The sequence below is a fragment of the Myxocyprinus asiaticus genome, chromosome 35, assembly GCF_019703515.2.
Source record: "Myxocyprinus asiaticus isolate MX2 ecotype Aquarium Trade chromosome 35, UBuf_Myxa_2, whole genome shotgun sequence".
NCBI lineage: Eukaryota > Metazoa > Chordata > Actinopteri > Cypriniformes > Catostomidae > Myxocyprinus > Myxocyprinus asiaticus.
Genome location: NC_059378.1, coordinates 19,232,568 through 19,255,359, shown reverse-complemented (window position 1 = coordinate 19,255,359; position 22,792 = coordinate 19,232,568). Strand labels below are relative to the sequence as shown.

Below are 22,792 nucleotides of genomic sequence, written 5' to 3'. Positions count from 1 at the left end.
CATTAAAACTTAAACATAATTTAGTAATATATGATAATTTTCCACCCTGTTTTTGGCACTCTGTCTGAAACGCTCAGTTTTGGCCTAAGCGCCTCCTTAAAACTTCAACGTGAACACCTACTGTTATGATTGGCTAACATCGTGCAGCCCCAGCTCAACAACATTATAAAACTAAATTTCAGGTTGCATCCAAATATATTAAGCTGTTCACTTCAAGCACAACTGTTAACACTCACACCCTGTCTACACCGAATGCGAGAGTCATGTCAAAAGCAATAGAACCCATTAAGATCAATAATGCTATCTACCATAGCACATTGCTCCGACAGTAAACAGATGTCCTGTTCCATTTTGTTCTGCATGCGGTGGCGCTTTTTCTTCTGCCAACAACACAAATAAATGGTTTAGAAAGTTTGTGTTGACACACCCAGTGTAAACAGGATGTCAGCACCATAAACTATCACACAGTCATGACATGACATGAATGAAACAGTTTACTCATGGTTTTTGTTACCATGTCCTAGTGTTTTTAACTGCTCCATCCTTTAATAACAATTCATTTGCATAGCTTGAATCGTATAATGACCAGTATCATTCCATCATGTTTTCATACACCAACAACTAAAAATAGCGCAGATAGGCGAAAGAACGCAAGGCAGCAGCTGAATGATATGAGCTTCTCCTCTTCAGAGTTGTAACTTGACACCGCATCTTTTAAAAGCAGCCCGAGATATGTATAAAATGGTCAAAGACGTCTGTCTGTGAATGTTTATGTAGAAAAACCTATTTAAATTTAAATCCAGATAGGCACATGAAGATGTCCTGTGTAAGTCCAGTTTGGATGAATCTCCAATGACAGACCGCATCTCTCTTCAACTGTGTGACAGACTGAGCACTAGTGGGCGGGGCCAAGGGTGCAATGACAGAAAAATAGGGTTGCATATACAGATGTATTTGGTCCTTGTGACATCACAAGTTCCACAAATTCCAAATGAGCCATTGTTACAGCTTGGTTTAAATAAATGCTCTTTTTCTATTAAGGAGGAAGTTTTCAGTTCTGAAACTTATAGTATGTTTTTATAGTACAATGTCCTCTTATATATCAAAAGGTGAAAGGAAATTTGATTCCTTTAAATCAAAATCCAAAATCTCTCTTTTTTTGTGTGTGTGCAAATTTCAGATAGTTAGCTACAATAGGTTGCGGGTGGATATCTAATATTTGAATAATTAATAAATGTTCTGGCAATGAATTACCAAACAAATGTTTTGTGAAAAACAAGTAAACTATATAGCACTGCGTATACCATGTGTTCATGGTGTTTATTCTCTAGAGGGCGCTGTTGTGTCATTGTCGTGTACATAATGGGTTTAGAAGAAAAAGTATTGGAATCAGAACATCAGAGAACATAAAGTACTTGTGAAATAATTGTATTGCACATAATCTTTGCTGCTTAAAAAGGTATACGATAATTTTGTAGGCCTATTTTAACCAACAAATCATATAATCTAAAAAACTGTAAAATAATTTGTCTAAATCAAATCAGATATTAATTTCCACTATTATTAATTAATAATCAATTAATATCAAACCTTTTATAAGCCCTTTAATGACATTAATTAGTGTACAAGTTGCATTTTTGGATAACATACCAAAATTTTGATACATAGAAGGTAATTTAACCCATAGTATAAAAAAAAAATCTTGTGAGTGGTGGTGACATAACTTTATCTTTTAGTAATTTTTCAAGATAAATACCTGACATCAAATTTTCAATACTGTAAAAGTCACAACTTCACTGAATCGTAAGTGTTCTTCTATTGATATTTTTTCGTGTTAGTCATGAAGGGGAAAAAAATCTACTTCGATACACTGAGATCAATACAGATGAACAAGCTCTGTGACTCCACTTAAAAAATAAAAAAAACAGGCTGGCCTGTCCATTTAGCTCTGGGGATTTGGAGGTCAGTAACTAATAATCTGCAGTACAAATTAATATTTTATTTTCAAGTGACAGATTTATATTGATTTAAAAACTACCATAATATGTATTTTTGTGTATCTGTGTGTGTGTTTTAAGAATAAATGATGTGTTTATTTCCTTTCATTCTCATTTTAACTGAGATTGTATTTTAAATGTTAGCACTGGGCAGAGAAATTTATAAAGGAAGTTTAAGTTTTTGTATGTCTTTGACAGACTACCAGAGCTTCCCTACAGAAGCAAATGCATACAATTCACCCCAAGCAGGCAAGATGCTATCCATACCTAGTTTCATCACACCAGTCATTTCTGAGCAGCCATCTAAACTGTGAGAAAGATGGAAACAATGTTCCATGTTCATGAATGTTTCTTTGGCTTTTGCTTTATTCATAGAGTGAGATGGCCTAAAGAGTGGTGTGCCTGTAAGTACAATATGAAATTTAAACCAGCCCATCAAGTCGATCTTGTCACAATGATTTCATCAGCGGTGCTGGATGAGCATTGTGTGAATCCAGTCATCTTGGTGCCAATTCATTTGCTCTCTTGGTTGGTGTACATGCCAGCCTCCCACTGCAGGGCTCGCTGGTTTTTATGCCTTATTACACGGGTGGCTTCTACGACCTGTTGTGAAGCAACAGTAACACAGCATGATAAAACTGGAACTGTTCCAAGATCCAATAGAGGGCACTAGAACTAGAGGAAAACAATATCTCACCTCGTTATTTATATCATCAATGGGTTGGATCCCAGCGTACTGTGAAACAATGAAGAATGAATGAATTACAAAGAGAAAAAATCTGTCAGTACAGAATTTCTAGTATGTAGTCTCCCTACATACATGTGATAACATTATGACATAAATCGTCTCCGGTTACACATGTAACCTCGGTTCCCTGAGATGAAGGGAACGAGACATTGCCGCAAGCACTATGGGGAAGTCTTTCTAGACGACCTTGTTGAAACCCTTATTCAATCATGCCAATCTTCTGATTGGCAGTGGTGTCTGAGCCCCGCCCCTTTAGGTACACAGTTGGCCTGTATAAGCAGGTGCTCAGTCACCATTTCTTCATGTGGTTACATGTTTAAACGGAGATGTTCCCTATCGATTCAGTTCACTCGACACTGTCGTAAGCACTATGGGGAATGCATCATGCTGCACCACATGACATTACACTCCCAGAGTTATAACACTAAATAGAAATTGTGGCGGCGGGGGCATGGTCAAGCATCTCTCCGAAGAGAGAGAAAGCGGTAAGGGCGCTTACATCCGAGTTAAATTATGTCTAACACCTGTCTCTAATTTCAGTGAGCACGGGGAGAGCGACATAAATAGAGCCACACAGCAGATAGACGAGAGAGAGAGCCTGGGCACCAGAGAGCCAATTGTGAAGCCATGAGTTTATTATTTCAAGAGTATATTTTTGTGAAGTAGTTTGTATATTTTTAGAGTTAATCACTGAACAGTGCAAGAGCCCTGAACTTGTGTATTTGCTGTAGTAAGGAGAATAAAACGCTTACCTGAACCAGGAAATCTGCTTCTCACCTCCTCCTTCCACTGAGAAGTCTTACAGAGATATTCATAATGAGTCACAGGCCGATGACTTAAGTCATATTAAAGTATATATGAATAGTCCCACATGGCGGATGCCAGATGGAAACTAATGTAGTCTGGGATCTATATGAACCATATACTGTAGTATGGATTATTAACCCTCTCACAACAAGGTTGGGAAAGTAGGTTTTATTTCTTATGGGAGTGCTTATGACTTTAAAAGAAGCAGTTCAACAGCATATAATTAGGTGGCTGTGTTGACTATAGTCAGTATCCCACCCGTAAAAAGGGCTTGGGCTCACCCGCTTGAAAGTAAGAAGCACTCTATACAGAGAGGACTTGTGAAAAGGTTATAAAACCTCGCAAATGTGTTTTGTGAGGACCATCCTGCTGCCAAACAAATGTCCAGTAAGGACACACCATTTGTCCATGCCCATGAAGAGGCCATGCCTCTGGTTGAATGTGCTTTGACACCAATAGGGCAGTTCTCGCCCTGTGATTCATAAGCGAGGGCGATCATATCAACGATCCAGCGAGAGAGCCTTTGTTTGAAGATGGACATTCCTTTTGTGCATCCTCCATAACAAATAAAAAGCTGATCCGACAGCCTAAACAGATGGGTGCACTCAACATATGTATGCAATGCCCTCACCGGGCATAACATATGCATAGATTGCTCTTCATCTGAATTAAATGGTGGGGGAAAGAAGGCTTGTAAATGAACCACCTGAGCCCTGAAGCGCGTTGATAAAACCTAGCCTTAGGCACGTAGCCTTTTTTAGGTTTTAGGTTTAATGATGGCTTTTGACAGATCTGGACCAAACTCCAGGCATAAGCTGTCAGTCAACAGCACTTGCATGTCACCCACCTGTTTAAATGAGGCCAAAGCCAATAGGAGTGCAGTCTTTAAGGAAAGCACCCACTGCTCAACAGATTTCAGTGGCTCGAACAGGGAATTTTTGAGTGCCTTCAGCACCAGATTCAAGTCCCAAGTCAGCACCATAGCAGGGTGAGGGGGGTTCAAACGCCTCGCTCCCCTAAAGGAACTTTATGACTAGATTATGTCTGCCTGTCGAAGAGCCTGCCTCCAGGGCGTGGTAATGCTGAGATAGTCTCCACATAAACCTTGAGCATTGATAGGGTAAGACCAGCATCCAGCCACTCTTAAAGGAATGTCAAAATCTCAGCTATAGGGCAATTCACCATCTTTTTGCAATGTGAATAGCACCAATTTGCAAACACGTGCCATTTAAGTGCATAGAGGCGTCTCGTGGACTGTGCTCTAGCCTGTAAAATGGTATTCATCTCCAACTGAGCCAATTCTGGCTTGTCCGATGTGCTCCGTTCAGGGGCCACACATGCAGGTTTCACAGCTGTGGCTGGGGATGCCAAATCGTGCCTTGTGCTTGAGAGAGAAGGTCTCTCCTCAGCAGTATTTCCCACGGAGAGCTGTCTAGTATTTCTAACATCTTCAGAAACCAGGACTGATTGGGCCATTTCCCCATGTCCTCTCGGACTTTGCTGATAACAAAATGAAGGAGGCGCACCAGGGGAAATGCATACTTGCGTTTCGCCAGCCATTTGTGAGCCAGCGTGTCCACGCCCAGCTGGGCTTAGGACATGGAGAACCAAAGGGGACAGTGGGCGTTCTCCACAGGCGAATAGGTCGACTTCCACTTTGCCGAATATTTCCCAAATCCTCATCACTGTTTGAGGATAAAGGTCTCCATTCCCCTGATAATACTCCCTGGCGTGACAACAGATCTGCTCCGAAATTTAGATGGCCCGGTGTGGCCATGTGTCGCACGCAATGAGGAGATGACACCCACTCCATTTATGTACGCCACAACTGTTGTGCTGTCCGAATGAATCATTATGTGGTGGTTCACAATGTCAGAATGAAAAGCTCTCAAAGCTAGAAAGAAAGCCAGTAGTTCAAGGTGGTTGATGTGCCACAGCTGTTTCGCACCTGTTCATGTGCCGAAAGTCAGGTGTCCATCGCACACCACACTCAAACCGGTGTTGGATACATCTGTGGTCACCACTTTTATTCTGAAAATTTGACCCAGCATAACATCCTGTTGGTAGAAGGCCGGTGCAGTCCATGGTGCTAGAGCAACGAGTCACCACAGTGCACATGCGCCCGAGGCTCCAGGCGCGATGTGGAATGTGCCGCTTGAGCCAGTACCGGAGAGGTCTCATGTGTAATAGACCTAACAGTATGATGGCGGATGCTGCAGCCATAAAGCATTCTCTGAAATGAATTCAGTGGCAATGTTTTCCCCAGTCTGAACCGAGACAAACACCTAAAAACGGTCTGTACGTGCTTGTTCGTGAGGTGTGCACGCATGCTCACAGAGTCGAGACAAACTGCTAAAAAGGAGATTTGCTGGCTGGGGGAAAGTGTGCTTTTCGCCCAGTTGACATTCAGACCCAGATTTTTCAGATGGCAAAGCAGCAAGTCTCTGTGTGCGTTCAGTAGTGCCTCTGATTGGGCTAGTAATAGCCAATGGTCAAGGTAATTCAAAACACACACACACACACCATTCATTTTCACTGGGGTGAGTGCCGCATCAATACACTTCGTAAGTGTGCGGGGAGCCAGAGACCGACCGAAAGGAAAGACTCTGAATTGATACGTCGTCCCCTCGAATGTGAATCTCAAAAACCGCCTGTGACGTGGTGCAATTGGAACATGAAATTACGCATCCTTCAGATCTATCGATGCAAACCAGTCCTGAGGATGGCTGTGCGATAAGGTCTTTTTCTGAGATATCATTCTGAATGGGCGGTTCGCGACCGTGTGATTCAAGAGTCTCAGATCTAGAATGGGCCTAAGCCTGCCATCTTTCTTCAGAATGAGAAAATAACGGCTGTAAGCCCCGCTTTGTGTGTCGCAGTCCGGGACAGTCTCTATTGCGTTTTTGATGGGGAGATTGTGAATCTCCGTGCGCAACACTGCCGCATCCTGTGGTCAGACCATAGATTGCAAAATGCCAGTGAAGCGAGGTGGCTGACTGAATTGTATAACCGTGCTCGATCATTTTTAACACCAGTCTGACACGCCCGTGAGGGCTCGCCAAGCACAGCGGGCTTATTGATTCGCTCGCTATAGGAGATAGAGTGCCGCTCACCATAGGGAAGCAGTTGAGCATAGTATGTAGGTTGTATGATATGTGAAGAGGAAATGGCCATTTTTCTGAGATTGTGTGAGCGTCCTGTGTTTGTACAATAGGCACTTTTCTCTTCTGTGAGAACAACCTCTGTTTGAGTAATACACACAGAACAATGTCCCATTCCCGATGAACAGTAATGGGGAAGTGGGGAGAAACACTGTGTGCCTGGAATCAAGCCTTCTTCGGCTTTGGCCTGTGAATAATGGCGAGATCTGGGCTCCTCTTCATGGGGCTGGGCATGTCAGGAATGTTCCTTCTGCCCAGCTGGAGTTTTTCCATTGGTGCATTTTTCGCACTGAGGCAGCGGGTGCTTACACTTGGGCCACGGTTTGCGTAGCTTCACAGACGGCTCAGCGGTAGCTTTCGGCTGCTCTGGGGCAACGAGAAATGGATTCTTTGTCGGGTGCTGTCTGGAATTATATCGGGAGCGTGCCAGGAAAGGGAAAGTGCTACTTCTCTTTGGCAGAAAATGTTTAAATCGCTTGAGACTGCTTTTGTGCCACGATGAAGCACTCTAAAAAGCCTTCCACGGCGTTGCCAAAGAGACCGTTGGGCAACACCAGGGTGTCGAGGAGGGTGGCTTTCTCTGCCTCACGTATCTCTGTGAGAGTTAGCCAAATATGCCGGTCCAGAACCACCAGGCTGCTCATCGCTTTGCCGATGGCCTGAGCGGTAGCTTTCATGGCCCGCAGTGCCAAATCTGTAGCGGTGGAGGGGTGGGCAAGGCAGGATTTCCATCCCATGGCAGTATTTTGGCAGAGGTGAGCTGCAACCGCCTGTTCCACTGGGGGAAGGTTTGAGTAGCCTTTTTCCCTCGGCGTGCTCTACTTTAGTGAGGACGCCAGCATCTCCGACATGAGTGTGTGAAAATTAGGGCACATGCCAAGTCTTTGTGAGCTCTGCGTGGACCTCGGGGAAGAATGGTGCACTCCTCCGGACCGTGGTCTGCTGACGATGCCGGTTTGCAAAAACCATTAATCCAGGTGAGGCTTTTCTGGCTCTTCTGGAGGGAACCACTCAAGATCGAGCTCTTCAACCGCTCTCTCAAGAATGCAAAGAAGCTCCTTTTCCGTGGAGTGTGCACGTTCTTCACCCTTGCTGGGGGGGAAGAGGCAGCAACATCCTCCATGAACAACTTGCCTGAAGCTGCGAGTGACACAGCATCATCCCCATCGTCAAAAAGGTGCCAAATGTAATGAGGCTGTGCGCTCCAATAGAGGGCCGGAGCTCATCAAGCGTATATTACACAGGCGAGGACGTTAGATCGGAAGTTCCGGAGGTTCGCAAGGCTTGCGCCGGCACAAGATCCTCCTCTAATTCTTCCAGCTCAACCTTACTGCCATGCCGCCTCATGGGGTCCCTCAGGACTCAACACAGAAGAGGCTGTTGGGAGGGCACGAGAGGCTGGATCTTCCCTCAGAACGAGGTTGATCCTAGAGTGCAATGTCCAGAGATTCATGCCCTCACAGTGAGGGCAGTCTGTATCCATGAGAGTTGCCTTTGCGTGGGCGGGCTCTCGTGCTCATCAGATGGTGGGATGTGCCGTTCATATAGGAAGCACTTGCAGAACAACATAAAAAGACAAGTATCATGCAAGCGGCTCTTTAGTTAATATTATATATATATATATATAAACAGGATACAGTAACTCCAGCCAGAGCACTGTGGGAAGCAGCGGAAAGCCTCTTGGTGCAGGTGCTGAGCACAGGCGACAAGTTGTTCTGTTCGCGTCTCGCTGAGAAGTTCTGTCCGCTGTAGGGCTTTACTGGTTGTTTAGATCAGTGTTACTATCAGAAATAATTGGTAATTATTTATTTAGTTATTAATTAATATTTAAATTAATTAATTGAATCTAACTCATTAAAACCTCATAATGAGGTAAAAACCTCATAACTCCAGTAAATGTAGTGTGCTACGTTTAGGAGCGGGTTTGGTTATTAGCAATAATTAATCATTAAAGATAATTATTAATTATTAAAATCAATAGAACACTGATGAGAATCAATGTTAGCTTTTTTAATCCTTTAAAATCAACAATTATCAAAGATAATCGTTAATTGTTAACATCGATGAAACATTAAATTAATACTAGCTTATTGATCATTCAAATTCAACAATCATCAAAGATAATGATCAATTATCTAAAATCAACAGAATATTAATAAGGATTAACATTGACGGGGCACCACCCTGGAATCAGGGACTAATAACCAGATAGTATAACAGTCTCAATATTAGATTGTTTTCTTAGGAAAATCGACATCCGAAGAATATCGATTTTCAGGAAAAAAAAACAATGAATGAAGGCTGGAATCCGAGCACTGATATCCCGTCAGCATGACACAGGCGTATGCAAAACAAACCAAAACACTTCTCTTTGTAATATAAACAAAGTTTATTTATACAGTAATATCAATTAATAATACAATGCAGTCAATAAACTTCCGACTTACAACTACAAACTAAACAGTGATATGATTAGATATGGAAATCAAAATAATCCTATAACACATGAGGGTGTGTGTGTGTGTGTGTGTGTGTGTGTGTGTGTGTAAGGAGGGATGCGCACAAAATGGCGAACTTGACTCTCGTGGGGAGTATGTCACGCGAGACTTCCAGCCAGGGAATATAGCCGCGAATGTGGGCGGAGAGAAACCAGTCAATGGCGTCTACCAGTTACCGCGTGTATCCGCTTGTATGATAGCATAGGGACAAAGCTGAGCTTTAGCACGAAGCTATCTACAAACCAAAAATGTGTGCCAGAATGTTTGTGAGGGGTCGCGTGTGTGTGTGTTTGTGTGTGTGTGTGGTTAGTACAAGAGAGAGAGAATAAAGTGACGGCCCTAAAGCCGATTTCGCGATCGTGGGAGAGAAAGCAGCTGTTAGTTTATCGCTCAGAGACGCTGTGGATGGCTCGTAAAAGTCCCACGTTCTTTGACTCTTTAATGGATAAACTCAGTTTGCCGGTCTCACCCGCGATGGCGAAAATGCACAACAGTCCAATTTGATTGGACCACAATACAGCAAAACAAATTTGTGATAATTAATACCCTGAGTATTAATAATGAGCGGGCATGGCGGTCCGTAAACTGTACAAGCAAAAACCTTGAAACACAAGAATATTATAGTGTGTTATTCTATCTCTGCCCAGACGTAAACCTCTTACTTGAATCATATGAGGATGCAGAATGTGTGTCCATCCATCCTTTAACTCAGACTCGGTTCCTCGAGGCTCGGGTGATGAGGGGAGGCCGCTTCCTCGCTCTGTCGGTGGGCACGGCTGCTGATTCTCGGCGGGCAGGCGGAGAAATCAGAAATGTCGACTTGATTGAAGATGGAAGAGAAATCTTTAATCTCTTCACTTCTGCAGGCAAACGGATGAAGATGCGGATTGCTCGGCAGTCTCCTTTGGATCCGTTAGAGTGTTCGATTGAACACAGAGTAATCTCAACTCGTCCAGCGAGATGGAGATTGTATGGCCACAGTTTCAAGTCGGACGTTACTTCCTTGTGCCACGAGACTGCACCTGAGAGCAGCGATGAGCTGCATCTACCCATTGCAAGCAAAGTTGCTGGAAGCAAATCCCAGAAGCATTTCAGAGGTATTTCTACTCCTGATGATGTCATGGTTTGAGGGACGTTCTGTTGTGTGCCTCATCCAATAGGAGTTGAGAGTTTGATCCTTTACTGAGCAAGGCTTCATGGGATTCGTAGTCTGTTTTGGACTCCCTTTGTTTGATTTTGGCGCGATTTTTATCAGTAAGAATTACGACTTGGTATGTGGGGGCTTGAATTAGGTTTTTACGACTGTGTTAGGCCTGCCTTTGTCTTCTATCTGAATACATGAGGCCCAACACCGCTGTTAGTGTATATCGATGGCGAAGCAGAAAGGTTCCAAGACGAAAATGAAGTTCGTAGTCTTGAAGGAAGAAAATTATGAAAGAATGGTGACTGAGTGCCCACTTAGATAAGCCAACTGCGTGCCTAAAGGGGCAGGGCTCAGCACCATTGCCAATCAGAAGATTGGCATGATTGAATAAGGGTTTCAACAACGTCATCTAGAAGGACTTCCCCATAGTGCTTACAGCAATGTCGAGTGAACTGAATCGATAGGGAACTTTAAATAATCTTCTAAGTGCTATTTATAGTGCCTATGCTTAAAGCTGAAGTGTATAATTTTTTTATATTATAATACTTTCTCTAATTCCAACTTTGAGAGAGCTTTTAGCAAGACATTCTAAGGTTGATTTCCCTCAGAAGTGTAAACAATGTGGCCAAGTAGCACTATGAAAACGTTGCTCTGTCTGTTTTAGTTTGCCGATCGGCTTGACACCGCAACATTAGCTCAACCAATGGTGTGAATTTTGGGCGGGACTACCTGTTTGTTTGACGAATGGAAGATGAGGAGAGTGTTCAGGAAAACTTTTTGAAAACAGTGATTATTTTTGTGATTCCATTTGGTAACGCTTGTGCAGCAGAATTTACACACTTCAGCTTTAAGAGTATCATTATTTCAAACTTCTAAGAGAAACATGGGGTTAAATTTGAAATAGATTTAGTTCACTCACTGCGCTTTCCTCTAGTTTCAGTTTGACCCGTCTGTCTTCAAAATCTTTCATCAATGTCTCTGTCAAACCTTTCTGAGAGAGAGGCGAGGGCACTTCAGCAAGTGGGCTTAAGGGCTTGATGGGGGTTACACAGGAAGGAGTAGGGGGCATGGGCTTTGAGCTGCCCCATGGCTGGGGTGTCATTATGGACACCGAGGGTAGTCTGGAACTGAGCCGTGATGAGAACAATGGTGGACTTTTATCTGGAGAGATAAACAGTATAAAACAAAGAGATTATGATTCATTCACTTCTGCCAGTCATAAAACAATTTTGCTGCACTTTGTGTTATGCAATGAATTATGTTCAATTAATACTTGACAAGTAAACATGGAGCTTGTAGACTTGTGATACCTGTAGTGTAAACACCACATCAGAATACTGTTTCATGTTTTTTACAAAGTATATCTGAGCACACTATTTGTCTGTTGAACTATAGCTTTAACTTTACTAAGGTTAACTGCACTGATATTGTGCACTGTGACCTGACATGAATTCTCAGTTTATATGTACACTGATATTGGATCACCAGCAAGAATTATATTTGAAAACCAAACATAACATGCATGCATTTGATTGTCTTAAATGCAATCTTTAACTTTAAATGTGCTTTTACGTCCATATAGTAAATGATTAATCATTCTTCAGTGAAGCAGAATGCCATGTCATGGACAAAGTTCAGAAACTAATTAAGTTGGCAATTCTTTCTCATTCCTTGGTGCTGCTGATATCCATAAACATTTAACACAAAAGTTAACCAGTTATCTGTGAACACAAGAAAGTTATGAAATGCATGTTCCCAATACACTATAAAGAATGAAAGACAGTTTTCTGGCAACAGCCTGTGTGCAGGCCCCCCTTGCTTGTTTGCTATGTTTAACTACATGATGTTTTAAGTGTAATGAGAATATTTATACCTGCCATGGATATCTGGGAGACCGTGGAAGTGTCCAGATTACAGGAATAACTATAATCAGTCTTCTTTTTTTCTGGAAGTACAGAATCTACTTTCATCATGTACTTCTGTGAAGTTTGTGTTGAGGAAAGCGTTTCCTCACTAGTGGGTGGTAGGGACCTGGATTTGACAGAAGTTAGCACTGGAGTCATGGGTGCTGAGATGGGTACTGAGAACGACTGGCTACTTGAATCTCTCAGCTCCTGGAGCTCCTGTTCTCGCCTAAGGTCTTGTTCGATTTCTTGGCGGATGCTGTCTGGGGCATTCTGCATTTGGGGACTCCAACTGGTGCATTCAAGGCGAGACCTCCAAGTAGGGGTATAAAAAGTTTTTTTGGGTTCCAGTGGGGAGGATAATCTGTCCTTCCCAGACATGCTGTTGCCATTTTGCACAATCCAGGATGGCACTTTATTTGTTCTTAGATAACTATTTTGTGTCTCAAAAACATTTTCTTTAAAAACCCTTACTTTAGAATGGATATTTTCATCAGGATTTGCAGTAATATGGACTTTTACATCTTGGTTTTCAGTTGTGCTGCTCTCTTTGTAGTTTCTCTGAAACATAGATTCATCTGGATGTCGATGGGGGCAGCAAGGTGAAAGAACTTCCTCTGACTCAGGGAGGTCAACTTCATCTATTAGTACAGGTTTCTCTGCAGTCCATAGGTCCACCACAGAGACATCTCTTTGCTGTAGATCATTTGTGGGACTCTCTCTGGGACTTGTCCTTAAAGATGTGATTGGAACTTCTGGTTGTGACTCCGATGTAATCAGCTTGTCTTGTGCTTCACCTTGAGTCTCTTGGTTATGAAGGCTTGAAACCTTTTGGCTCTGTCGTCGTTTCTCAAGGTCAAGCTCTCTCTGAATGAGGAAACTCACCCTGTTTGTTTCTTTGGTTTTTGGAGGCTTCAACTGTGGAGATGACTGTGACAGAATTGGCTTGGTCTTGATCTCCACTATCTCAGAATGATCTTTGTGCAAGATACCCCTTAATCGTCGTAGGCTTTCTTCTCGTTCTTGTGCAATTCTGATTTCCCTTTCAATGGGAGTCTCCCCTGCATTAGGCACTGACAAGCTACTTCCCATATCTGAAATGGTCGGATCATTTGAAATGCTCCCATCACTGGCGTAACCTCCATTTCGGTCACCAAGGCCAGTGTCAGCATCATCTATGGCACCACTCTGAACTCCATCTTCTGGATACTCAGTCATAATTACAGTTGGTTTTTCTGCCTCTTGTTGTGTTCTCAGTGGGATTTGATTCTCCCTAGGGCTGTCCTCTTTACTTAGTTGTTTGGGTGTGAAGATGCTGGCCATTGGGGATAGAGTTCTTCCTCTCAGTTTGGGGGAGTAAGGGAGCGGCTGTGGACTCTGTAGGAAGGGGTTCTGCTTTGACTGTTCCATCATTAGAAACTGCTTACGTGCAGCTTTAAAGTCAATTTGCTCATTGTCTATGGCACCAGGCTCAGCACTGACCTGTTGAGCATTTGAACTTGCAGGATTGTAACATAGACTAAACCCATCCATGAGTCTTTGGGGAGTGTAACTAAGGTCCAGATTTTCTAAGGCACTCCACTGTTCTTTGAGGGCAGGGTTTTTCCTTGGAGCCTGACTCCGAATTATCTCCATTCTGTCTGGATTTTCCTCCTCAACTTTATGCACTGTGAAGGCATCTTCAACTATGTAAGGGGCATCTCCATTAGCTTCTTGAAACAGTCTTCCAGGTCTTGTTTCCTCTGCGTACGTTTGCAGCTTAAAGGAATTTTTCTCCTTCAAGGTGTTCAGTTTGGCCAGTCTCTCAGGAGATACCATGTAGGCCTCATTCATCCCTGCCTCTGGGCTGGTTGGGTCATCTACAAAGGAATAGAACCCAACATGAGAGCCTGTGCTGCTTGGGGTTCCAGGGCTACTGAGATTGCTGGGGCTGCTGGGCCTCCAGTCCTCATTTTCACTTCCATCCTCAGACACTGCTACCTGCCGGGCCTGAACCACCACATCTGGAGTGCTTTCACCACTCCCTGATGAGACCATAACAGTGGGCTGCATACCTGTTACTGATATACTGTCGAACCTGAAACTGAGAGAGTCACTGTCTCGACTGCTGCTCCATGTGTCCTCTGGTGATTTTGGTTGGCCAGTAGGGCTCAGTATGGAGCGCAAATCTGACTGCTCTAGCTTAGGGGAGAAGGGCTTTATCACCCAGCGCTTTTGCTTGCTGGTCATTGGGACTCTGGGTGATGAATGGTTCTGGGCAGGCCTGGGGACTGGAGGTCTCAGAGAATGATGGAAATAGATCACAGTGTGCTCCTGCCTCTGGGGGGGGTGGGCAGAGAGAGAAAATAAACAGATTTTCTACAGGACCATGTGCAGAATATTACATTTTCAACATTTACAGTGTGTGTAATGCCTTAGTGAAGCCAATTAAAATTTTTCAGTATATAACATACAAGGTTTTACATTTCTGAGCATCAAAGGCTAGGCAGAACACCTTTAAAACGTATTATATAAATAACATCTATCACATTTTTTTAATTATCTTTGTTTTAAATAGCCAAAAATATAAAACTACAGGTAATTACAGACAAAACATTCTTGACTGATCATCCTGTCCTTAACTCTGATAGAGTAACCTTATTTTAACCATGGAATTTTTAAAATGACCATAGAAACTACAGATGAATCACCCCTCGTTGCTTTACAGATATTTACTATGGTAACCATAGTTTTCACCAAAATACCATAGTTACAACAGTTGATGTCAATGAGTTAATATGGGATATCCTTCAGACAGTTTAAAAAGATTAAGATAATTCTGTCAATTCATTAATTCATTAATTCTAATACAATAAATACTAATTGTTATTTATTTTTGTTGATGAGAGGGGTGGCTAATTCCAAGTTACCACAGTTGCACTGTAGTAACTATGGTATTTACATAAAAACTATCTTTACTGGGGGCCTGGGTAGCTCAGCACGTATTGATGCTGACTACAACCCTGGAGTTGCAAGTTAGAATCCAAGGTGTGCTGAGTGACTCCAGCCAGCTCTCCTAAGCAACCAAAATTGGCCCGGTTGCTAGGAAGGGTAGAGTCACATGGGGTAACCTCCTCATGGTCATGATTAGTGGTTCTCACTCTCAATGGGGCATGTGGTAAGTTGTGTGTGGATCGCAGAGAGTAGCATGAGCCTCCACATGCTGGGAGTCTCCGCGGTGTCATGCACAATGAGCCACGTGATAAGATGCGCGGATTGACTGTCTCAGAAGCGGAGGCAGCTGAGACTTGTCCTCTGCCACCCGGATTGAGCTCTTTACCATTTTAATGTTAGATCAGTGAAATTATGGTTTTTAAAAAGCAAACAATTATATTTGTTCTGTAAAATAATAACAAAGTCAACTGATAGAATTGTAATAAAATAAATTGTCAATAATAGATTAATTAGGATGAAACGACAATGTCCTCCATAATAAATATTTGCATGCTATTAGAAAACTATGGTACATTTTTGTAGCATCATAGACTTACTATTCTACTAAAACAAATTCTGTTTTCAGTTACATTAAGGTTGAATAACTTTTCTGATGACCGATTAATATATATAGATAGATAGATAGATATATAGATAGATAGAAAAAATGAATAACAAATATTTGAAGAGCCAAAGCCTTTCTTCAAATGATGAATAGACAGCTTTAAATAGCTGCCACTCACCTCCTATTCAAAGAGAGAGTCGAAACTCCCATTTTAAAATTAATTTATCACTGTAGAAAAAACAAAACAAAACAAAAAAATCCTTTCACTGGGCTTGATACCGCATCAAGTACATATGACTGTCAACCCCTTTGAGCAAGTTTACGTAGTTGTGAGGGAGTTTTGCTCATAGGCTTACTGTCATTCGGTGTCCATGTGTGACATGGTGAACTGTGAACCCCTGATAAAGTCACAGCAGGCCAGTTTCTTGGAAACTGCTGCTCTGCCTATGCTGATTGGCTCAGACTGTTAACAGGGTCTCCCAAAAACACTACTACAGCTTTAATGAAGTATGACGACTTTGGCCAGTTTTATGTTAGATACTCCCTCTAATGTAGTAAACTTGAAAAAACGGACTAAGCACAATAATGTAAAACCATATTCCCTCTTGTTTATTTTTTTCCCTCTTTCTTTCACTTTCTTTCTGACAGATGCAACAAAATTGCTCCATAAAATAATAATCATAAGACAATTAAAAGTTATATTCAACCTGACACAACCTTTAGCATCAGTGACACTAAAAAAAAAGTCTTCAAAGAGAAAACAATTCTGCTATAAAAGCATTTCTATTATTATAATACGAAGTTTGATATTTTCTTAGTTCTGATATTATCTTAAATCTTTCCAAATTAACAAATAACATGAGCGATTTATTCTATATTTATTCTAATTGAACAAGATTTTCAAGTGTATCTTCAGCTGAAAATAAATGACCAAACACTCACCCTCAGACACCAGTATTGGAGCAGAGACTGTAGCGTTGTGTATGAAGTCAGTACTGTGTTTACTGCACTAACTTTTCAAAGTTCAGCTAGTATCACGTTGTGACGGGGAGGAGGGTGTGGCCGGGCAGTGAGTGCGCACGCCCGGACCCCAATCGGGCTAATCAGCCGAGGAGAGGGATAAAGACGAGCCAGATGCGGCAGTTCGAGAGAGAGCGCCACACGCAGCTGCCGTGTGTGTGTGTTTAAGTTTTCGTTACATATTACTTCAATAGTTGGTCCGGTTCCCGCCTCCTCCTTTCGCAGTTTAACTCCCCTGTCACACACGTATGCATGCATAGACACACCCCACAGCGAGCCTGCAGGAGTGCAAAAGACTGATAGATCAAGGATGAAAAAAACAAACAAAAAAACAAAACAAAGAAAGGGCAACTGAGGCTTGGATTAAAATATGTATACACACCCTCATATACCATCAAATCCAGTTTTGAAAGAATAAGCACTTGGCAAAGTTAATTACTGAAACATTTCTACTCAGAATTAAAACAAGAGATCTTGTAAAGGGCCTGGATAAACTCAAAAAGTTTTTAATTGTGTGCATCAACATTTAACTAAATGCAATAAAAATCTTATGTTGCCTGCAGACATGATGCTCTGATTTTTCTTTGAGAGATTATCTTATTGTCCAAACAACATTCATTGAAGTGAGGATTATAACAGTGCACCTAGAATTAAAGTTTAAACTCAACATGTGATTTGAGAAGTGCAATGAGCTGATGAAGAATTTCTGAGGTCAGAGTAGCTCAATAAAAGTAAAGAATGTGATACCACTTTATTAGATTACAGCCGAGCCTTCTCAAAACTCTTTTCTACAATCACCCATAGTAACTGTTTAACTCATCATCTACAAAACACTTTGACAGAGAGTCCATCCACCTTTGTGCACAGAAGTTTCTGAAATAAAAAAAAAAAAAAATACCAATCCTGACATCTAGTGGACATAAACTATAAAAAAAACAAAAAACAACCAGGTCTCATGACAAGTCCTAATATTAAAATAAGACGGTGAAATCTTGGGAAATCGTAAGAAATCATACAAGTTAACTCTTTTACTACCATAGAGAAAAGAAAAAAGAATCCAAACCAACAAACAATGATATTTTGATTTATCTTAAGTTTAATACCAAACTCAATCCTAAACCTAATCATAAAGTCTAACTCCTTACCCAAACCCTAAACCTAACCATGATTTTAATAGGAAAATAACTTTGTGTACCACAAAGAAAACGAAACAAGGCAGCGTATTTGAGGTTAGTGACATAAATCAGTCATTTGTATTGTATAAATAAATATGGAATGAGTAACCACATTTTTTCCACAAAAGTTTCCTTCCTTAAAATAAAGTGTTGGATAGGAGGCTAGGTAAAATTTGATGCCTGTACTGTATCAGTTTGAAATTCTGTTTGTTGACTGGTTGGTGTAAAAGTTGTACTTCTTTGTGTGAGCCAAGTCGTACAATATCTTACAATTTTGCCATCTGTTTATTATAACGAGTTGTCATGAGACTGTTAAAAAAAACTTTGACACAGCATTTGCTGTTTCTGTCTTTTTTTAGATTCTGCAGAATTGTATGTTTTCACGAGCATCCATCCAAATGACGGTTTGGTCTTTACATTAGATTAAAATAATTATTTTTGCAGTCATAACATGCAATCAGTTTGAGTATGTACACTCACTGAGCACTTTATTAGGAAAATCTGTACTCTTATTTACTACTTATTCATGTGATTATGTAATCAGCCAGTTGTGTGGCAGCAATGCAATGCATCCATCTGAATGGAGAAAAAATGTGATCTCAGTGATTTCGACCTTGGCATGATTGTTGGTGCCATCGGGCTGGTTTGATTTCTTTAACTGCTGGGGCCGGTTGCACCATCTACAGTGCATCCAGAAAATATTCACGGCGCTTCACTTTTTCCACATTTTGTTATGTTACAGCCTTATTCCAAAATGGATTAAATTCATTATTTTCCTCAAAATTCTACAAACAATACCCCATAATGACAACATGAAAGAAGTTTGTTTGAAATCTTTGCAAATTTATTAAAAAAAACAAACAAAAAAAAACAAAAAAAAATCACATGTACGTAAGTATTCACAGCCTTTGCCATGACACTCAAAATTGAGCTCAGGTGCATCCTGTTTCCACTGATCATCCTTGTGATGTTTCTACAACTTGATTGGAGTCCACCTGTGGTAAATTCAGTTGATTGGACATGAGTTGGAAAGGCACACACCTGTCTATATAAGGTCCCACAGTTAACAGTGCATGTCAGAGCACAAACCAAGCCATGAAGTCCAAGGAATTGTCTGTAGACCTCTGAGACAGGATCGTGTCGAGGCACAAATCTGGGGAAGGGTACAGAAAAATTTCTGCAGCACTGAAGGACCCAATGAGCACAGTGGCCTCTATCATCCATAAATGGAAGAAGTTTGGAACCACCAGGACTCTTCCTAGAGCTGGCCGCCCGGCCAAACTGAGCGATCGGGGGAGAAGGGCCTTAGTCAGGGAGGTGACCAAAAACCCGATGGTCACTCTGACAGAGCTCCAGCATTTCTCTGTGGAGAGAGGAGAATCTTCCAGAAGAACAACTATCTCTGCAGCACTCCACCAATCAGGCCTGTATGGTAGAATAGCCAGACGGAAGCCACTCCTCAGTAAAAAGCACATGACAGCCCGCCTGGAGTTTGCCAAAAGGCACCCGAAAGACTCTCAGACCATGAGAAACAAAGATCGAACTCTTTGGCCTGAATGGCAAGCATCATGTCTGGAGGAAACCAGGCACCAATCATCACCTGGCCAATACCATCCCTACAGTGAAGCATGATGGTGGCAGCATCATGCTCTGGGATGTTTTTCAACGGCAGGAACTAGGACACTAGTCAGGATTGAGGGAAAGATGAATGCAGCAATGTACAGAAACATCCTTGATGAAAACCTGCTCCAGAGCGCTCTGGACCTCAGACTGGGGTGACGGTTCATCTTCCAACAGGACAACGACCCTAAGCACACAGCCAGGTTTAACAAAGGAGTGGCTACGGGACAACTCTGTGAATGTCCTTGAGTGGCCCAGCCAGAGCCCAGACTTGAACCCGATTGAACATCTCTGGAGAGATCTGAAAATGGCTGTGCACTGACGCTCCCCATCCAACCTGATGGAGCTTGAGAGGTCCAAGAATGGGAGAAACTGCCCAAAAATGGGTGTGCCAAGCTTGTAGCATCATACTCAAAAAGACTTGAGGCTGTAATTGGTGCCAAAGGTGCTTCAACAAAGTATTGAGCAAAGGCTGTGAATACTTATGTACATGTGATGTACATCGTTTTTTATTTTTAATAAATTTGCAAAGATTTCAAACAAACTTCTTTCACGTTGTCATTATGGGGTATTGTTTGTAGAATTGAGGAAAATAATATATTTAATCCATTTTGGAATAAGGCTGTAACATAACAAAATGTGGAAAAAGTGAAGCGCTGTGAATACTTTCCGGATGCACTGTATACGTAAATTACAACTTAGCCTAGTTGTGGCATAAATGGGCACTAAGTCACAATTTCTGCACTACTAAATTTGAGCATTGAGCCATTAAACTTAGGTAGAACATAACCCTATGTATAAACTAAATATTTACAGAAGCCATCGACCAGGAGTAACGATTGGAATAAAAAAAGCAGACTGATATTTAATGACATCAATAAGCTCATGTAATGCATGACAGGCTTCAATCCTTTCAACATGTATTATGATATTGACATTTACACTCATTTACATTTACGAGAGAACATGTAAAAATTACTTCTTGGCAGCTCTTCAGCATGAAACCGATCTAACGGTGCACTTTCTGGGGTCAAGTTTCAACACATACAAAAAACACTACCGGTCAAAACTTTTGAAACACTTGACTGAAATGTTTCTCATGATCTTAAAAATCTTTTGATCTGAAGGTGTATGCTTAAATATTTGAAATTTGTTTTGTAGACAAAAATATAATTGTGCAACCATATTAATTTATTTCATTATAAAACTAAAATTTAATAATAATAAAAAAAATGTTTTTGAAATTGATGACTTGGACCAAATAATTAAGAAAAGCATCCAATAAGTGCCCAACATAGATGGGAACTCCTTCAATACTGTTTAAAAAGCATCCCAGGGTGACACCTCAAGAAGTTGGTTGAGAAAATGTCAAGAGTACATGTCTGCAAAATCTAGGCAAAGTGTGGCCACTTTGAAGATGCTAAAATATAACACAGATTTGATTTATTTTGGATTTTGTTTAGTCACAACATAATTCCCATAGTTCCATTTATGTTATTCCATAGTTTTGATGATTTTACTATTATTCTAAAATGTGAAGAAAAAAATTATAATAAAGAATGAGTGTGTTTCAAAACTTTTGACCCGTAGTGTATATAGGATATTAAAATGAATAAATGTCTGTTTTTCCAGCCTGTTGTATCAGTATATATTTACCACCCCTTATTTATTTTAGATACAAATCCTATATATATATATATATATATATATATATATATATATATATATATATATATATATATATATACATATGGCAAATATACTATTTATTGAATCTACTTTTATTACGTATCATATTTTAATGGGGATATAATTTATTACAGCTGACAGTTACATTAATAAATAAGGTTTGAACATCAACCGCAACAAGATCAAACTGAAATTCACAGCTTTTTAACACATCTGTGCAGAAAGTTGAAGGATGCTTATTGGATCAATACAGGTAAACGTCATATTATGTGACTACGCATTACTTTACATAGAGCTTACAACCTACTAGCTAAGTCTTGCCTTAAGAACAGGTGGTGCAACCAAATTAAGCACTGACTTAGTTACAAATTAACTAGTAGTTACTAACCCCTTGGTGTGAACTTTACGTCCCAACTTACGTGAGACCTTACGCACAGCTGGTGCAACCCTACCCTGATCTCCTGGGATTTTCACGCACAACAGTCTCTAGAGTTTACTCAGAATAGTGCCAAAACCATCCAGTGAATGGCAGTTCTGCGGACCTAAATGCCTCGTTGATGAGAGAGGTCAACGGAGAAATTCCAGACTGGTTCGAGTTGACAGAAAGGCTACGGTAACTCAGATAACCATTCTGTACAATTGTAGTGAGCAGAATAGCATCTCAGAATGCACAACACGTCAAACCTTGAAGCGGATGGGCTAAAACAGCAGAAGACCATGTCGGGCACTTTTTTAGGACCATAGTGTTCCTAATAAAGTGCTCAGAGTGTGTATTTGTACAGGTAATCTTACCTTAAAATCATGATCCATGCTGTTGCACAGCACCTGCCATGGAGGAGTGTACCTGAACATGCTTGCACTGTGTGCGTCTGAGCTGGTTAATGCTGCAGGACTGCTTGCCTGTTTGTTTGAGTTTCACAGGACGACATTAGCAAGCAATCAGTTCTATCCAATCTGAGGAAGAGGAAGTGTCAATTAAAAAGGAAAGAGTGAAATGAATGTACCATAATAAAGTAATATTATCACATGTGCACAATCAATAATTTAATTAGATTACTAAACAACTAAATAATAGAGGCATATTATCAGATATTGCTAAAATACAGTATCAAATATTACTTTGATTAGTTTGAAACTCAAAGTCAGATATTTTTTAGGGACTCACCTCATCCTCAGAACCCGCATGCAAGGAGAGAGGATTGGATTGTATCTAAAAGCGATGAAATGTACAGTGAAAGTTGGGCCCAGCCCACCTCATCAGTACTGCAGCAGGTGACAGCCTGATTCAGCCCATATCAGCCAGACCTGACACTAAGTCCTGACCTACCACCCATAAAAGTTGTGTTTTGGGCTCAGTTGCTCTGTTTAAGCTCCACCTCCAATATGGCTGTGTGTGTTATTTACAGTTCAAGGCCTGAACATGTGGTTCAAGAGGTTTCAGCTTAAGAGGCAAAAGCCTAAAGTGTATCTGTGGTGACTCATGTTTTGTTC

At 41.2% G+C, this 22,792-nt stretch overlaps 1 protein-coding gene across 2 annotated transcripts; it reads right to left on the bottom strand.

Annotated features, from left to right (window-relative positions):
- Positions 1-1,578: 1,578 nt before the first annotated feature.
- LOC127426554 (mitotic interactor and substrate of PLK1-like) lies at positions 1,579-22,618 on the bottom strand. 2 transcript variants are annotated; one of them, XM_051673433.1, is made up of 6 exons: positions 22,467-22,618; positions 22,094-22,255; positions 12,229-14,578; positions 11,275-11,516; positions 2,695-2,733; positions 1,579-2,600 (listed from the first exon to the last, which is right to left on the bottom strand). In XM_051673433.1, exons 2-6 carry the CDS (start codon positions 22,151-22,153, stop codon positions 2,511-2,513), a joined length of 2,781 nt encoding a protein of 926 aa, XP_051529393.1. In that variant the 5' UTR covers positions 22,154-22,255; positions 22,467-22,618; the 3' UTR covers positions 1,579-2,510. The 2 variants fall into 2 exon arrangements, with proteins under 2 accessions (XP_051529393.1, XP_051529394.1); XM_051673434.1 differs by lacking the exons at positions 22,094-22,255; positions 22,467-22,618 and adding an exon at positions 16,740-16,901.
- Positions 22,619-22,792: the final 174 nt, after the last annotated feature.

Coding starts and splice junctions, on each gene's coding strand:
- LOC127426554 (XM_051673433.1), bottom strand. CDS start 22,153: ATGTTCAGGTACACTCCTCCATGGCAGGTGCTGTGCAACAGCATGGAT. Junction 2,734..11,274: donor TGAAACTAGAGGAAAGCGCA/GTGAGTGAACTA, acceptor ATTGTTTCACAG/TACGCTGGGATCCAACCCAT. Junction 2,601..2,694: donor TTGATGATATAAATAACGAG/GTGAGATATTGT, acceptor GCTTCACAACAG/GTCGTAGAAGCCACCCGTGT.